This window comes from Necator americanus, chromosome III, assembly GCF_031761385.1.
Source record: "Necator americanus strain Aroian chromosome III, whole genome shotgun sequence".
In the NCBI taxonomy this organism is placed as follows: domain Eukaryota; kingdom Metazoa; phylum Nematoda; class Chromadorea; order Rhabditida; family Ancylostomatidae; genus Necator; species Necator americanus.
The window spans coordinates 11,483,664-11,502,252 of NC_087373.1; the positions used below are offsets into that span (position 1 = coordinate 11,483,664).

The 18,589-nt window shown below is 39.6% G+C and overlaps 1 protein-coding gene across 3 annotated transcripts; it reads left to right on the forward strand.

The window, feature by feature from the left end:
• Window positions 1–3,331: 3,331 nt before the first annotated feature.
• On the forward strand, window positions 3,332–17,315 carry RB195_009272 (uncharacterized protein; the record flags this gene model as incomplete). Of its 3 annotated transcripts, XM_064189752.1 has the most annotated exons (12): window positions 3,332–3,378; window positions 4,393–4,442; window positions 4,536–4,607; window positions 5,241–5,332; window positions 7,745–7,858; window positions 11,734–11,813; window positions 12,450–12,571; window positions 12,650–12,703; window positions 14,457–14,597; window positions 15,920–16,035; window positions 17,046–17,151; window positions 17,206–17,315. In XM_064189752.1, the coding sequence occupies 12 exons, from the start codon at window positions 3,332–3,334 to the stop codon at window positions 17,313–17,315; spliced, it is 1,104 nt and encodes a 367-aa protein (XP_064047333.1). The 3 variants fall into 3 exon arrangements, with proteins under 3 accessions (XP_064047333.1, XP_064047334.1, XP_064047335.1); XM_064189750.1 differs by lacking the exon at window positions 3,332–3,378 and having other exon boundaries at window positions 4,397–4,442; XM_064189751.1 differs by lacking the exons at window positions 15,920–16,035; window positions 17,046–17,151; window positions 17,206–17,315 and adding an exon at window positions 14,705–14,742.
• Between the last annotated feature and the right edge of the window lie 1,274 nt (window positions 17,316–18,589).

Consider the following 18,589-nt stretch of genomic DNA (forward strand, 5'->3'; position numbering starts at 1 on the left):
CCAGTCAAAACTCTCGAACCCTAACCCTAAGTGCATATTTGCAAATTGAGGACTGGCACTAGCATTTTGCTCCCATGAAAACGCCTCGAAAATTGAACAAATCTTGGCCAAAAAATGTTTTTGAGAAATTGCACATCATTTCTATTTATTAATAGTGATTTATTCTCAGGGCTACAGCAAAAACCTTCATTGGTCTCTGCCAACGAAATAAAAATCACAAAAACTCCGTAAACATTGATTGTTTCCTACAGAATAAGAATAACTAACAACCTCTGAAACTCCTGAGATCTTCACAGTTTCTCAGATAAAACTTGCCTTTTTCATAACAATACAACAAATAAAAATATAGAATGAAATAAATATGAAATTGAATGCGAAAATGTCTTATAAAATCTTGAAGAACAAAGAAATATAAAAACAGATTACTATACAGATGATATAGAGGTCTATAGTTGTGACATAACCAAATGTTCTTTTTTTATTGAAATAGTTTATTAAAGGTTAAGGTAATTCCCTTTTCTCAACACAATATTTTCAAAACAAGCTTATATTCATTCCAATTTAGAGTCATGCTGGTTCTGTTACTGTTATTGATCCTGGTTCCTTTTTTCGATTCCTTTCCACAAACATTCATTGGAGATTCGTTTAAAAAAAAGTTGTTGAATTCAACGAGAACCAAAAAATGACCAACCGGTTCCATTTTATAATTACAGTCTAGTGAATCCGAAAAGGAATGACTTTGATAGTTTTCATGTTCCTTTCAAATAACCAATTTCCTAACCTACGCGTCATTTGAGGATTTATCTAACCCTGTAGATCTCTTATTTCTACATGTGCTGCTATTGCATTTCTTGTAAGTCGACTCGTTCTCCCTATTTCTTGTATGATCCTATGTTCCCGCTGGGCGTTGGTCAACTCGCACAGTCGTCAACGGATTCGAGGATTTTTGAGAGATTTCATTTTCGGAGCGCATTTTAAGAAAATGCAACCTTCAAAGCGTTTGAAAAAGTTCTTTTCTCTAAAGACATAGGTAAACATTACAAATACCAATCACCAAATATACCTGCACCGGCCAGTGTTGGGGCAGAATACAAAAAAAACTGCTTTTCCGTCAAAACCTTAGCAACTTGAAAGAAATGAATTTCCCTGTTGATTTTTTTCGTTTAAATTATAGCGATGTTGTCAATATTCCACCAAATTGCGATTTTTTCGCCTGGGACATTGAATATAATATAACAAATATAATAATATATACAATAACTGAAGATAAAATCTTCCGCTAACCTAAAATTACAATACGGGAAGAGATGTAAGCGTTGTTTATCATGTTCCGGAACGATTCGCCTCATCCCCTTCAGTACAACCGTGTGTTTTCGTGTTCTCAGGTTGTTCCACATGCCATAGATGTCATCCACACCTCACGAGAAATGGGTAAAAAAACCCGTTTCTTAAAGCACTACGCCAACACGTTGCCTACGGGAAATTCTTGATACGATGATTGGAGTCTTAACGTCGCAGATTTTTCATGATCCACCGTCTCGATTTGATCGATTCGATAGACTCCTTCCTTGTTGTTTTTTTCTCAAATTTTTCTCAAATAGATGATTGAAGGTCTCGGATGAGGAAAAAGGTAGCGATGTATGCACCACAACAGAACTACAAAGTCCCTATACATGATTATACTAATTATTCTTTATGCGTGAGACAAATTTGCTCAAAGCGCTCCCTGGTGACTGTACCTCCAGTTGAGTTTTTTTTTTTTTATAACACCTAGGTAGGTCTACGAGGCAGGTGTGGCGCAGTCGGTCAGAGGTCCGTTGTAGCCACACGGTCGAGGGTTCGAAACCGCACTCGTGCAAACCAAACCTTTCATCAGTCCGGGATCGATAAATTGGTACCAGACTTGTCTGGGAGAATAAAACACTGACTTGGTTATCGGCATCCCAAGTGGATTGATACGTCAGTGACTTTACATAGGTTTACTCCTCATTCTCATCGACAAACCTCATGGTTCAAAATCAATTTCAAATTAGACAGCTAATCATAGGTGCGATAGGGAAAAGCGGACCCCTTTCAGGTGAAGGGGGTTTAGCTCATGAAGTGTAGCTCAATTGAAGGGGGTCTTTTCCCTAGCGTCCAAAAGTGAAGGGGGTAATTTCCCCAACCGTTCAAAAGTGAAGGGAGTCAGAGCACCGGCTCCGACTATCGCATCTATGCAGCTAATAACTTCTGCACAATAACACTATTATTATTATTGTTATCATTATTATTATTATTATTATTATTATTATTATTACTATTATTATTTAAGAAAGTTCTGCAGTTGATGAAACTAGAAAACTTTTCCAACTGCTGTAAAGGAAATTAGAACCGCTTAATATGGTGGCGGATAACTCTTCAAGAATTGATACTTCTCCTTGATTACTCGTCAGTTTTCCGATGGTATTTGATCCTTCTCCTCGATATTTCAAATTTTAATTCCTTGCAGCTTATTTACAGATAGAAAATTTTGCAATGAATATTCTAACAAAACGTGATCATCCTTTCAGAAATGTTCGATGACTGTGTAGCCGAAAATGTGCATTATGTGTTACATATATTTGGAATATTATGATGTACACACAAATTGAAGCAACTGACTGAATTCGTAGTGAATTTGTGTTCTCTCACGAAATATACTTATAAGAAAGTAAAAGAAAAAAATGATGGTAATCTCCAATTTTTGGATGACGTTTACAGAAATTGGAGATTACCATGTTATAGTGTGCCTGCGAGGTTTTTAGATGGAACCTTTATTTGCCTGACGTTTCGGCTTTTTCGCCGTCTTCAGAGGCCTAAATAGAGCATGACTAGAGCAATGCTACGTTTATCCTGCCAAGTGCCATACTACCCTGGGTCATTGTTTCGATAATCGTTCAGGGCAGTGAAAACAGAAACCCATCTACATTCAAAATGGTCTTACGTGTTCCTCCACCGGATGTGGCGCGACTGGTTGCACCCACTTCTCAGTGTGTACCAGCGAATGAGTATTACTGCGTGTAGATCACCAGCGACGATATAGATGATTTGATCTACACACAGAATATCAGGCGGTTATAGGTCACAGAGCGGTACAAGTGGCAAGAACTCATTCGTTATCGACAAGCATTCATTCCTATTATTCATTGAAGAATTTCTTTTAAGAATCCAAAACGGCTCCAACGTCTTCTTTGCCGATATTTCTGTTTCGTGAGCCAGTGTAACGCATTTCACATCGTAATCGTTTCCGTTGTGGGCCTCATGTCTGTGCCTTCCTAGTGGTGTTATCAAACTTTTTCGTCGCTTTCCGGCCATGTGTTCATTAATCCTCACTCCAAGATTCCTACCGGTCTCCCCAACGTAAATGGCATTGCATATCAAGCACTCAATTTCATATATTACTCCCATTTTTGCGCAGTCGCCTGTTTTTCCGTAAGGACAAGTAACACATCTTTTCACAGATGCAGTATCTATCATAAAGTCTGTTTCTAACAAGCTGGCTTTTGATGTTTGCATTTGGGATATTCACCAAGATCACGTAATCTTGTAATTGTGCTTGGATAATGGTTCGCTGAACAGCGGCAGTGACACTGTCAGAGATAAAAGGAAGACAAAGAGAAATTTTGTTTTCGCGCGGAACATTGCTATTTGCTATAACAGAGACAGAATATGCCGAGGTTTCAAGACAAAAGAACATTCGAACTGCCAACCACTACGTCAAAGGAGCCTTTAGCGGTTTTTAGACGGTTTTTCTGGGATACTATTATTTTAGCGTGTTATCCAAGAAAGCAGTATCGAGAAGGTGTGAAGTAATTCATTGCCTCATAAAAACACGAGCAGCGCTTATCAAAACGAGATCTCTCCGAAGTCGATGACTTCCGAACGAGCGACGCGGCGCTGCTTCGATCATCCATCACGTTGTGGATCGGCTGCACGGCTTTTCCACACGTAAAAACGTCTATCACAAACATGCGAAAACCGTATCGAAGAAGGTAGGGCGCGCAGCTGGTGACTCGCGTCCGCTAACCTCCCCGCCGATTTGGAAGTTGCAAATCGCGTGCGCATTCCTGGCTTTTTTGATGCGTCGTCGGTCGAAGTGTATTTACATATTTGGCGATCGCACGCACCCCCTCATCCATTCGCAATAAGCCTGTCGTCGAAACAGAAACTCAACGTTGTTTGCACAACGAACCAATTGCTAAACTCAGAGTTCATGGACCTGTGCAGCCGGCGGCGGCGCGCAGGGGGCGTTCGTCCATCGGTCGGTCCTCCAGAGGTCATTCCAGACTCTTTTCAAATTATCGGTCTCGTCCTTTACAGCTTGCGTCGTCCTCGCGAATCCAACGACCAAGACTAACTCATCCTCATTTTCAGGTTGATGTTGAGGGCAGGATTGCTGTGGGTAATTTTAGCCACATTCCTAGGTTAGTCGCAGCGTCGGAGTGGATATTTCCATGTTCCTCTCCCGAACGGGACGATATTCTATGCAAACAAGCGCGATTTGCACTTATTTTCAGGATATGTCTCATGCTATGGAGTGGATTTTCTATCGGCTGCCGATTTCGTCGAAGCCGATAAGCTTACAGCAGGTGGGTACTCGATAGAGAGTGGATAATCTAGTCACGAGTGCATTGGAAACAAAAGCGTGTCTATTCCTAAGATTTGTCTCTTTTCTGAAAAACAAAAACGGGATCCCATCTAAAATAACATGTAACAATGGAAAAATGGATATGTAAATGTAAAATTCAACAGAAATTCGATAAAATAGGAAATCTATTGCAAAATTTCAAACCTTTTTAAAGAAAGGCTGAACGTCTATAAAATCATGATAGCAGGGTAAACATTTTTAAGTCGTGGTCTAGAACTGATTTTTTTCGGAGTTTTATGTAAAGGTTTCTCTGTTCTATGGTCAGAATGCATCAAAAAATATGCACAAGCACAACGTTTAAATTGACCTGAAGGAATTTTTGCTTTGCTAAAAAATCTCCAAAAGTTGTAATCTCCCTCTTTTCTAATTTACTAATCCGATCTAATCAGAACTATCTTCTGTTTGTAAAATCTTCAGAACTTTTTTTTTCAAATTCTGAAAAGACGCGACACCTCCACGCAAAAACCTAAATGGCCGCATTTTTGCTGCTGCTGGTCCACTGCTAAGAAAAGATATCTCAGTTCAAAGTTCTTTCAAAGTTTTTTTAGTCCGGCCGGTTTAAGTTTTTTTTCAGAAGAAGTGTATGGTAAACACATTCCTGTCGAAGTCGTCAACGATTATCGGTCTGATATCCGAGAACCACTTGGAGTTCGGAGGCGATCAAAGGTGATTCTTAGTTTTTTCTACCGTACCATTCAAGTAGCTAAAGCAACACTACATTCGAATGAACATTCGAATGCGACTTTTCTTGGAAATTTCTCGTACAATCTCAAATGTATCATGTAGCATCATTGATAACTGTCATGCATCCCAATATTCAGTTGACTTCACACTGTTTTTCACAAGAAAATCCCAAGAACAAAGTCAAGAATCAATCTCACTTTCCACTTGAAGTGCTCAAATTTTCATGTCATCACATTTTTTAAACTATTTCTCAGGCTATTTATTACTTATGCAATCACGCGCCTCCGGATCATTCACACTTTTCCAGATATTCGGGTGGCCGATGCCGCAAATACAAATTTAGTAAAGAGTAAGTAGTAAATAGTAAGAATTACAATTTCCCGACGTAAATATTAGGTGGTCCCACGAGTTTCTTTGCTACTTTCCCAGTTTTTTTTTTAATTATTACCCAACAATAAACATATTCCAATCAACAATATATTCAGCAGAAAATAGTATAAGTAATTTTAATCCGTCGATGTGGTATACTGTTTGATAGACTTTTGGTTTACGAATCAGGTTCCTGTGTGGAAAAGTTTTTATCACCGTAGAAAAAAAAAGTTATGGGAAAATCTACTGTACAGGATTTTAATGCTATAAAGTTAAATTTCACAAAATAAGATGTCTGACCGCTTGATTTTTCTTCATCTACAAAACGTAGCCATCTCAACGTGCTCAATTTTGCCTGGCAGAGCATCCAGCATTTATTGATTTGCTTCGCATGTACAATCCGGACGTCCAGTTCTGATTTTCACTGGAAAATTACGTAAGCACTTACATGAAACGTTGAGCAATTCTCACAAAACATACAGTGTTTTTTTTTCATGAGTCTTCATTATTTTAGAACGTAAACCCGTACTTAAAACAATTTTTGCATTGTACTTGACCAGTTTTCAATAGGCGAAGTTTTTCGAGCATCTATCTTATACCTAACACAGATACGCGCCCACCTGGCCGTAGATTTTTCGCCGAACTGTATAAGTAAACTGTTTACCTTGTGTTTGGCTTTTCAAAGTCATTTTGTTCCAAACTTTTATCAAAACTTGTTCTCTGAGGGAGAGAATGAGATTTCCCATTTCTACTTCCGCCTTTGATCACTATTTGTGCCCTATGTGCTCGAAAAGTTCCAGGAAGTTCGCCAAAGAGAATTTCCTTAGGAGTTTTCTATGCAACATGGCACAAATAATCACGTAGTCATCAAAAAACAGATCTTTGAACATTATTCCTAACACAACTGTGCATTTCGGAAAATATGTGACGTTTTCATGTATAGAACTCAAAAAAATAAGAACATATTAAAACAAAACTCCCCAATTCATAAAGTAAAACCAAAATGTGTTCTCAATGTATTTTCATCACTTCCATTGGACATTTTTGATGAAGTAATTGTTACGTGCACAACCCTATACGAGAATTTTATGTCCTTCGTTCTAAAATAAATTTTTGCGAGCTGATCACCATGAGTAAAAGAGAAAAAAAGAACTCAATAATCGTACACGTGAAAAAATACGAATATAAATTTTGGAAAATTTTTCAACCACCTCTTATGGATCTGATAAAGGAAGGAATGAGTTCATATAGACTTCTTATTCAGATCTATCAAACTCTACAACCACGGCAGGACTGCCAAGTAGTGGTTGATAGAATCGGAATGATAGAATCGGAAACGCCTTGAATCTTCCCGAACCTCGTGAGAAATCCATATGCAAATCTATTTTGAATTTTTAAAAAATTCTTCATTTCCTATTTTGAATGGGGCGGGTGTGGCGCAGTCGGTTGGAGGTCCGTTGTAGCCACACAGTCGAAGGTTCGAAACTGCCCTAGTGCAAACCAAGCCTTTCATCCTTCCGGGATCGATAAATTGGTACCAGACTTGTCTGGGAGAATAGAAACACTGACTTGATAATCGGCTGGCCCCCACAAGTCATTGTATAGGCCAACACGCGTTACACAACCTCAACGATTACGAATTCCAGTAAAACGCGTTGGCGCATCCCAAGTGGATCGATACGCCAGTGACTTTATCCCCCTTTATTTTGAATTCTTTAAAAATTCCTTTTCTTTTCTCATTTTTTACTTTTTGTCCGTCTCCGTCAAGACATTCTTTAAGCGTTCATCGTTTGTCCTAAAAATTAAATTTCAATTCTATTAATTGATTTTCCAATCCCCACTTCTTATCTGTAGAGGAAGTTTCTATGCCCACCGTTCCGTTGCCTATTTCCATTAAAGAAACTGATGTAAAATTTCACTCGAGAAGAGCGCAGAGAATTTTCACCTCTTCCGAGAGTCTCCAATTAAAAAGCAAGTCAGTGCGGCGACAAGTCGATCTTTCAAAGAGGATTTTTTCTTCTTCAGCGGAATGGTGTCTCACGGGTGGCGAAACTATGGCCGAACGCCAGAATCCCGTATGCAATCTCGCCACACTACACACCTCATGAACGAGCTTTGCTAGCTCGTGCAGTGAAACAGGTTTGTCATGCATGATTCTATGGCTACTAGAATCCATTCATATGATTTCTAAGAAATTTGCGATGAGCTTATCGCCTCGGTGGTGAGGTGGCATAAAACGTTTCTCGTGTGTTTCTAGAATTCCTGCATTCTCTAAACACGCAATATTGCGAATCAAAACGATTTTATCGATCATGCGCGTGAAAAAATACCAAAATTTAGCTATAAAATAATCCTACTGCTTTGTTTATCTATTTATTTTGTTGACGTGAAGCGTGCACCATAGTGTTAAAAGACCAATCACCACAAGTACACGGGCGACGGTTCGAAACCGCTCTGGTGCTAACCAAGCCTTTTTTCCCTCCGGGGTCGATAAATTGGTATCATAGCTGTCTGGAAGGGTAAAAATACTGGTTTGATACGTTGGCTAGCCTGCATAAGTTATTGTAAGGCTGCATACGCGTTCATAAACTTCTACGAGTCTAAACTTATCTCGAACGCGTTGGGGAATCCCTCTAGGGACTGATTGACATTTTATCCTTTATTCAGTATTTATTTGATTTCTCATTTTAGAAAATACAAAGGAAACTAAGAAATTCGAGAAGAATTGGTCTCATCGACATCAACTCATAGTGGAAGACTTATTCGCTTTGTACCTCCACATTTTCCGCTAACTTAGATCATTCTCAACCATAGTAACAGTATCCTGGTTTAGTAACCCTTGATTATGGAACATTTTGGAGTGAGCGATGAATAATTCATTCTTAAGTGGCAGGTGCTTTCTTCAAAAGGCCATGGAAAGTTTTGGAAAAAAAAGAAAGAGATGAGATTTTTAGATAAAACATAGTAGAATGTTCAAGTATTTATAACTTAGCACAATTTAGATAGTGATTCAAAAAGTGAGTTCTCAGAAACAGAAGGAGGTAGTGAAATTGTGAACATTGCACTTCTGATAAAAGAAGAAAAAGAGCACCATCTTTTATCTGCTTTAACTATTTCTTGAGTTGAAAATATATCTAGACGGTAGGAAACGGTTTAGCGTTTAGTGCTCTTGCTGCCCTTTCGTACCTGATTAGAAGGCCAAGGCACAAAGAGGTATAGCAGAGTCAAAACGACATGAAGCACGGTTCAGGTGTGCATACGGTTGCGCTTGAAGCGGTGCGATGGAGCGTATTTAGCTGTATTTGTGTTTTCTTGTTATGCCAACAAGGTTTAGGTAGAACTTTTTTTTATTGGTCTGACGTTTCGACAAACTCGTCTTTATCAAAGGGCTGAAAATGGTTTGCGGTCTTTGATGCTATGCATATCTCATCAAACTCATCCTCTCCCCTTGCGAAGCCTCGACATCGTTCTAAGTACACAAAGAAAGAACTCAATAAAAAGGAAAACAAACTGACCAGCCTCACCGATTAGCTGGGCTGGTGAACCAGCTGAACATTGAAAGGCTTATAGTAGGATGAAAACAACATGAAGCACGTGCGCAATTGCGTACGCGGCTTCTTTCGAGACACTTCGGTGAAGCGTAGCGGTTAGTGTCGAGTGGAGGCTATAACTGGGATCATCCATCGCTGCAGTTTGTGATGATCCCACTTCGGTTCCAAGTGCTGCCTCCACCGCGTCGTTTCGCGCGCGTACGCAAATGCACCGCGCTTCATGTCGTTTTGACCCGACTATAGTTCCGGTCGAAGACGACTGACTTTCCAAGAAAAACGCACTTTTAAACGCATAACCTATCATGCTTGGACAGTTCACCAGTTCTCCCTATTGGGCATTAACCATCTTGGCGAGAAGGAAGAACTTGATTCGTTTTTTTTTTCTTTCAATCCTAACAATAGATCCTTGCATACAGTGATATACGCACGAAAGGTCTTTCTCAGAGCTCAACTGACTCGAAGAAGCGATCCGATAAAAGTCCCCGTACCCAGATGAACTCTTTCTTATCAACGTCGAGTTAGCCTTTCCCTGAAAAGTTATCAATAGAGCTTAAGCGATGGATTCGTTGTACTATCGTAGAACCTAACGTTCAAATGAAAAAATCCGAAAGAAGAATTTGATTTTTCGACAGAAGACGCTCAATAATGCAGTAATAATACGCACTCCTGCCGCGCGAATCCTGCAAATTTTCATCATTCACAGACAAGTTCACTGGGATCAGAGGGTTTTTCAAAGGGACAATAGCGAAGCATATATATCGCAAATTTTTTTATCTTCTAATCAATCCTATCAACGTAAACACTGCCACTATATTTTTAAACAAATTTTTGAGCAATATTCAAATCGTAGGGGAAGTATTTTCTTCTTTTCTTGACATGTCAATGAACTTCGACTTCAACAGCTGAAGTTCTCATCTCCTTTTCAGAATTTTAAAATTGGTAGCACTTTCTATGTAGTTAAATTTGTATTTGTATTTTTAACAACGCTTTCCTAGTGCTTTTTTCTAATAATTTAAACATTGATGAAAGTGTTTCGGCATTGTTAGCTCACAAAATCGGCAGTTCTACGTTTGGAGACTAAACTTTAAAATTTAAAGTTGATCTTGCACCCACATATGCTCCTTCGATACCGCAACAGTTTGAAAATATTATTCGAAAGATGGGTTCTTCTCCTGTTTCACCGCAACCGTGAGCACAAAAGCAGAAATGATGTGCTAACATTTCGTGCTCACGGTGGCTTCTCACGTTGTGTGAGAAGTGCTCATCGAACAGATGAAGATGAGGTCCCACCTCGATCAAGTAAATTGTTACTTACTATTTAAACAGCCGTTTGTGTGTGTGTTTTCAACTTCCAAAGAGTGGGTCCGACATACCTTTTGAAGAAAATGTGCTGGGGAACAGATGTGCGATGAAGTACATAGAGGTGAAAAGCAACACATGTAGTTTTCACAGCTATGAAACGGCTCAGAACGTCATATTTACTCCTTGGAAAATTCACTTGGAATTATTGCACGGTGCTACTGCACTGCTGCACACAAGTTCCACTCGGTGGGAGCCTTCTCACTGTTTCCTGGAATTTCGTGACTGACTCACATACACACGTGACAGAATAAGCCCGTTGACAGCGCTTGACAGAAGAATATATAGCATGGTAATTATAATAATGTTTAAACTCCCTACTCTACGGTTCTATTTTTACCTCATAAATGTTAGGTCAACTTATGTGTGGTTTCTTTTCCTCGAAAAAAAAATCGGATCAAACCGATGTTCCCTGTCTTCATGTTAAAGGTATCACCCCACGAATTTGAGGTGGTACGGATTTCAGGTGGAGTATTCGTATACGAGATGGGAGACTACGGAGAGGGGGGTGAGTCCGTCCATTTCTTCCTAATTGCCGTAAAAAACGGCCCGGAAGATACAGCTTCATTCGTTTCGGCGCACCATTTTTGTGCAAGAGGTTCGATTGGAGCGAGCCAGTCTTGTGCAGCGCCGCATCTTCCGGGCCGTTTTTTACGCCAATTAGGAAGAAATGGACGGAATCACCCTCCTCTCCATAATCTACCATCCCTTATAAGAATACTACACCTGAAATCTGCACCACCTCAGATTCGTGGGGTGATGCCTTTAAAAGATAACACTAATGTTTTGCCCACGATACCGCTATTATAAATTTGAAATTTAAGATGGATGTGAGAATCTATGATTAGTTATTTTCATTCAAAGCGAAATATTGAAATTGAATATTCATTATTGAAGATATTTTTTTACCTCCCAGAGAAATTTGTTAACAGGAGGAGAAAGTGGACTCTTATCCGCCTCGCCCAGATTTTCTCATTTTTATAAAATCATTTTTTTTAATAATTTGAATACGATTTTAATTATCGCTGTTCTACAAACACAGCAGTCTACTGAGTAAACTGAGAGAAAATAATGACAAGGGCAATAACTCAGTTTTATTTTCAGTACCACGAAAAAACATGCATTCGGTTTGTGCCACGTTCAGGAGGAGAACCTGATTATCTGTTCATCGGCAAAGTTGACGGGTACGAAAATCTTTCAATTCTTCAGAGTCTTTTCTGAATTTATCTAAGTATTTTGGTTTCAAACGAACGGGGTCTTCTTAGAGCCCACCTCCTCTATGCATTTGAAACCAGAATGTGTGGAAAATTTTGTTAAACAATAGGCGCTTCATCTAAATTTTATTGGCTTCAAAATTCCCACCCCCCAACTAAAATGGTCCTAACTTACACCTATGCCTTTTGTACTTTCAGAATTTAAAAAGAAACCTGCTCGCTTTTTAGTCAGGATCCAAATTTGCCATAGAGCACCGACGTAACGACAAAAGTACACATTTCTTCGTAAAACAAGGCCAAATTCGCTCTTAAAAATAACTTCGTAAAAATAATAAAATTCAAGAGGAGAAAAAGTAAGTCTGAATTTATAATTTTCGTGGACGTGTTATGTGATTAAGTATTTTTTTTCAGTAAAATCCAAAGGCAACATCAACAGAACTTTGAAATATTGGTGATAAATTTTGGAAATTTACCGTGGAAAAACTGCATCTGTGTATCCTATGATTTTCCTCCTGAGAATTTGAAATTTTGTTAAAATCAAAAAAAAAAAAATAATTAGCTAGTTCGCAGTACACGTCGCTTGGTCTACTCACTCGTAACCCACAGGTGTTTCTCCGAAGTCGGGCGCACTTCCGGAGTACAAGTGTTGTCATTGGACAACGGGTGCATGGAATACGCCACCATAATCCACGAAATGATGCATGTTGTCGGGTTTTACCACGAGCACGGTAAGTTAGAACCATCCGAACAGGGAGCATAGTTCATGATATCCGAACTTTACGTAGTAATTTCTTTCATAAATCTAGAACGATGGGATCGCGACAATTTCATCGACATTATTTGGCAGAACATTGATCGAGGTACGCTTTTTTATCAATTCCTAGTTCGGTGCGGTCATCGACGTCGAATTTGTTCAACCAAGCTGACGCGACGCGCGCACCGCAAAGCCGAATGCCAGCTGCCTATTATTGATCTAAAAATTCCACCAAAAATCAAATTAGTATAAAAAACAAAACGCAATCTTGTAGAGAAAGAAATGCTCTTTCAAATGATATGTTAAATAAGGTTGAAGCCTTTTTTCTTCCTGCGCGCGGGAGTTTAAATTTTAAAGAAAAACGTCATTACTTATGGATCAACCTAACACTTTCGTCAGTGATCAGTGGTTTAGTCAGAGAGACATGCTATAGTGCACCCGTCTTAGTGCCACAGAAGCAATCCCGAACCCCCAACCCTTGGTTGGGAACCTTTTTGGCAGCAACGGTATGTACGCAAGAAATTGCTATCAATCATTCGCAGTAATCCATTCGGAAAAAAAAGAAAGATAAATGATGGGGAAATAATTTTCAAACGGCATAAAAATGCAAAAGATTGCACAGTAACAGTGAAATCAAATGTGCCAGCCAATGTTCACCAATTGTGAGTGAAATGAATTTGTAATATGTAACAAAACAAAACAAAAGAGGAATTAAGCACATATTATCCGCAATTTCTAGCACCGGAGAAGATTTGTTTCTCGGAATTATTCCGGGCTATGATATAATAGTCGCCGAATTTGTTCACCCCCAGCGCTCTTTCTCAGATTAGCACCGATTCCCTCCTTCTTTTTCCTCCCCATCGCACTCTCTTGGGTTATGGTGCTAGTGATAGTCGTGGTTATAATGGTGAAGCTAGCGGCTGTGATCGAAGCGGGACTCTCACTCACCGCTGCAGTCAGATTGCAGCAAGCGAGGTCACGCCCCGATCGCAACCGCCACCTCCTCGACCGTGGCATTTCGAGCGCAGGCTCTTACGCAACTGCGCAAGGGTTAAGATGATTTTGACCCGACCATAGCCAATATCGTAATCACGCCGCTAACCTTATGATCACTGAGAATAGCAGAAGTTTTTTTTTTTTTGTTATGGACGACTTCAATAAAACATTGCACCTACTCTCACCTTAATTAGTTTTCAGAAAAAAAAATTCAAGAATAATAAAGATTTTACCTTCTGATAGGATTCCAGTGAAACCCTTGAATACCATATAGCAGCAGCTTGAATTGGAGCAATCGGAAAAGGACTGCATCTAAGTATCAAGAAAAGTGGGTCCCATAAAACCATTGCAAGAGAGGGGAACTGTTCTTCGCTCTCGGTAGCATTTCTAGGGTTCCGCAAATTTGTAAGAGTGGTATCGGTTCTTCACTTTGTTTTAAGCCTCTTGAATGAAGGCTGGAGTAAATCCATTAAAAGGGCAGATTAAGCGGAAACAAAGAGAACCTGAAATATAAAATAGTTTACCACGAATTTCCAAAATGTGAACAGAGAGACGTCCTTTTTCTTCGTTTCAAAATCCAGTCATCCAGCTTTCATCCTAAACTTTCCTTTTGCTGTTCCCTCTTGCATGTGGCGGTCTTAACTGGACGTTTCTGGCCTACGTAACCTCTTAAGACCTCTTGAGAACCTCGGCCAATGACCTCCTTCATCTTCTGTCCGCTGAAACATAGTTCAAATTTTGCGTCGTCTCAGTAAAAATCGAGTGGGACGCAAATATCGACAAGAAAAAGTGCACATTTCTTTCATAATATGAGGAGGTGACGAAACGAGAACCGTTTCGTCTTTTTAAAGGACATTTTCCAGGTGCTCTCGACCAGTTCGGCAAAGTTGACCTCAGCAAAACATCGTACTATGGTCAACCGTACGACTACAAATCTATATTGCATTATGACAGCTTGGCATTCAGCAAAAATGGTTTTCCGACCATGTTACCGAAACAGAAATGTAAGTAATCGATCTAGTCGCAACTATAAAACCACATTTAAGGTAAAGTGCAGAAATACAATCTATTAAAGCGACTTTGTAAAGATAATATGGTGATCATTGTTCAGATAAACGTAACGTAATGCAACGTCTTCTAGACATTTGAAAACTTCCGATATTATTGCAAAGAAGAACAACAGAAAAAGGACAAACCTGTTCCCCTTATGAAGTATACCGTTCGTTTCCAAATATAAGATAGCATAGAAATCCTGTAAAATCCAACAGAATGACTTTAAAAATGGTATTTAGGAGTGAATCGAATGAAAAAGTGGACGTGTAAATGTAAAATCAACAGATTAACACTAGAACAATATGCAAAATGACAAAATTAAGGTGGGACCATGTGTAGGTAAGGGTGAAAAATCGGAAGAGAAAAGCAAAGTCGGGTCAAATCGACATGAAGCAGTTGCGTAAGCGGCTGCGCTTGAACCGATGCGATGGAGCGCAGCGATTTAGATTGGGGTGGAATCCTTGCTAGCACCATCTATCGCTGCAGTTCGCGATGGTCCCACCTTGATTCGAACCGCTCTCTCCACCGCGCCGCTTCGGGAGCAGCCGCTTTACGCAAGTGCAGCGAGTTCGTTTCGTTTTGACCCTACTATAGGCCTCGGCGTTAGACACCTGAACGAGAACTGCGCCATGGACCTTTTAGATTCAAACGGACCGTGTCACGAAATTGTTGGAAACCCCAGGGAACTCGTAGAGTTGGGGTTGAAGACTACGAAATCTAGTGTGACCACGCTCAATTCCCCTAAAGAACGCTGAGGTAAAATGTAGTTGGTGGATGGGGGTCTCTCAGTGACGCCCATATTTCTGAAAATCAATAACTAAGTTTCATGGTCCTAAGACTTAAGCATTAGTCTTAGAGGATTTATGACATGTAAGCTTAAGTTACTAAGAGAAAAAAGTAAGGTAGAGCGTCAAGAAATACGGGCGCCACTGAGTGTCCCCCCCCCCCCCCCAAACAGTATATGTTTCCATGAGGTGCGCTAGAAAACGACCCCTTCCACACGCTGCGGTCCCTTCAGCAGCGTATTCATTAGTTTTACGTGAATGGGCTGGTGAGAAGACATCATTCATCTTCGTGGGATGCGACGCGTGCACAGGGATGGTGCGCTCCAAAATACCCCGTAGGAAAGAGCGCCGTTCTTAACAATGATAAAGAGTTGAGCGGAGGTGCGCTGGGTTCCGTAATCTGCGACCCGAACTCTACAAGATCCCTGGGGTTTCCGTACTACGTCAATTTTGTGATACGTTGTCTTTAAACAATGTGTGCTTTTTAGCAGCAACGATTGGAAATGCGAAAGACTTCAGTGAAGTAGATCTTGCTAAAATCAATCGAATGTACAATTGTCCTGTGGAGAACAAATTGCAGACAGCACCTTTTGCAAGAGCACAGGTAAGCGAACAGTTATTGATTTTTTGGATTCTTTCCAATAACTGGTTTTCAATTTCTCCAGTTTCGATTGATTAAATTATTGAGTTAGTTTTTCTACGCAGAAAAAAGAAACAGAAGAACTTGATCATCAGGCAAGTTTGAAGACATTCGACATTCCTAACGACTCAACACTCAACACTGGAACTTGTTCATGCTGATAGTCGTTTTGATAAGTTTGTTGACGCAGTTTTCCAGCTGTCGCCTATATCCGAACGAGTCAAAAATTGTCCCTACATAGCAGCGAAGTAGCAAAAAATTGAGAGGAAGTTAGTGAGTGACAAAAACAACCAGAAAACTTCATCTTCTCCGAAAAATTCATCTTAGCAGATCATAACACAGATAAGTTATGTTGTAAACGGAAACATGACTTCCCTAACTTTGTATATTCATCGTATTGTTTTGATGCTTAGACGACCTCGCAACCCCTCGAGGATTGCATGCGAGCTAATACAAGATTCGTTCTCATGGGACTTGACAAGTGCATCTGTCTGTCTGTGACACAACTGCCAACCACGTATGCTTTGAATATACTGGGAAACTGCCTCAAACAAGGATGAGCTATTTCGTGAGAGGCCCAGTACAACCTGATTAAGTAAAACGAATGGTTATATTTACAATAGTACATGAAATACATAAATGAATTTGAAAAAATAAATAAATTTGAAAGAGAACAAAAAGTTTTTCAGGTGAGAGGTAATAAGGTGAACAGTCGTTAAGTATCATTCCACTTCACAAAACCTTCGAATCTCTTAGTTTTGTGGAAGGTTCAGTATTTTTTGGAACTTGGAACACCTCTTCAAACAACCAATTTTTTTATAAGTAAGAATTTCTTCAAAAACTTTTGACCCTGGATAGGTAGTTATTTCATGGATGAACAAACAACTTCCTCTAGAAGATCTGCACATCGAAAGTAAAAAGTCGAAGAAAAAAGCAGGAACCACTTTTCAACAGAAACGCCACTTATTTTCCAGCATATTCCCATCTACTCGGCCATCAACAAGTACGATGATCGACCTAAGCTCCCATCACAGTATTATGATGGAATGCAGAGCTCGTACTCCAGCAACAAACCACAAAGTAAGTTAAGAACATTCTCACAAAGGAACCTGGATGTCACCACCTGATTTTCAGGATGCGAAGATAAAATCACCGTGTGTTGGTGGACAGCAGATCGATGTCGAGCGCCAGCGATCTACGCGATGATGACATCCTTATGTCCGAAGACGTGCGGGTTCTGCTAACGTCATGGATGAGACCGTCGGCTTCCTGAGTCCCCCATTCCATGTCAAAGTGACTATTACTCGTTGCATCACTCTAAATGCCCTCCCCCGATGAACTCAGAACACCTCTTTCTCTGTATATAGAGTGCCTTTCAGCCGTTTTCGTCTTTCTTTACGTTTTAATGTCAATTGTTCTTCTACGGGTCATCAGTTTTTCTCTTTTTTTTTGCGTTAGTTTCAGTAGAGTAAAACTCGAATCGCTAGTGATGATAAAACGATTTAGAATTACATTGTTTCAGAAGGAATACACTCATTCTTTTAACAGTGAGCTCCTAAATAAAAGGAAAAAAAGTTCCCAATAAAATCCTGAGAATTTGCTCTTTTATGAAAAAAAGACAGGACAGGTCACGACCACCTCTAATGTCCACAGAACCTCGGAGAATTTTTGCACGGATAGCGAGAACCTAACGAAGGGATAATGATAGATCAGTGTACTGTAAGAGAAATGTGGAGGAAATTTAGAACAAAATAAAAAAAAGAAAACAGTCCAATTTTAAAAATCTAAAGGTAGATTCGCTTCTACAGCTGAACAAGTTGAAAATAAAGATTAGGAAAAGAGCAAATCTGAAGATGTTCGGTTGACTTGTGAAAAAATCTATTATTCTCCTGTTGTCCATTCAAGCCATCACTGTGAAGTTTTTCGACTGTCAGCGATGGTTGAATTTAGGATTCGATAGCTTTAGTCTGTGGTGCAATGATCGAATCCATACATTCTTAACACCAAATCAAATCAAAACCAAGCAATCTTTGCTATTTGCTATAGTTTGAGTACTATAATGAACAAATATCGACTCTGAAGTAGGACGCTAAAATCAGGAACCATTGCCTGATAGCTGCATCCTAATCGAATCAGCTGAAAGCTAATCGTATCGACAGATTTTCACGGAACTAAGCTTTGCGCTAGTCTCAACATTCAGGTAACAACCTGAAGCCCAAGATCACTTTCCTCTGTCGGGTAAAACCCAAATAACAAGCTTTATGTTTAGACAAAACACTTCCCCAGGATTCCTTTTATTGATTGAATCTCTCGATCAATTTGTCCGAACTCCACATCTGAAAATCCTAATCAATAGGTGAGAGGGCAGAAACTTGCTAGTGAATTCATCTTCTATATTTGGTAAGACTACAAAAGTTTAACATCCTCGGCTCCCTTTCAATGTAACATATCATCAGTGTATCAAAAAAGTTTTCAATCAAGAATTCTTTACAAAAAAACGTTCTCCAATTCTTTGAAG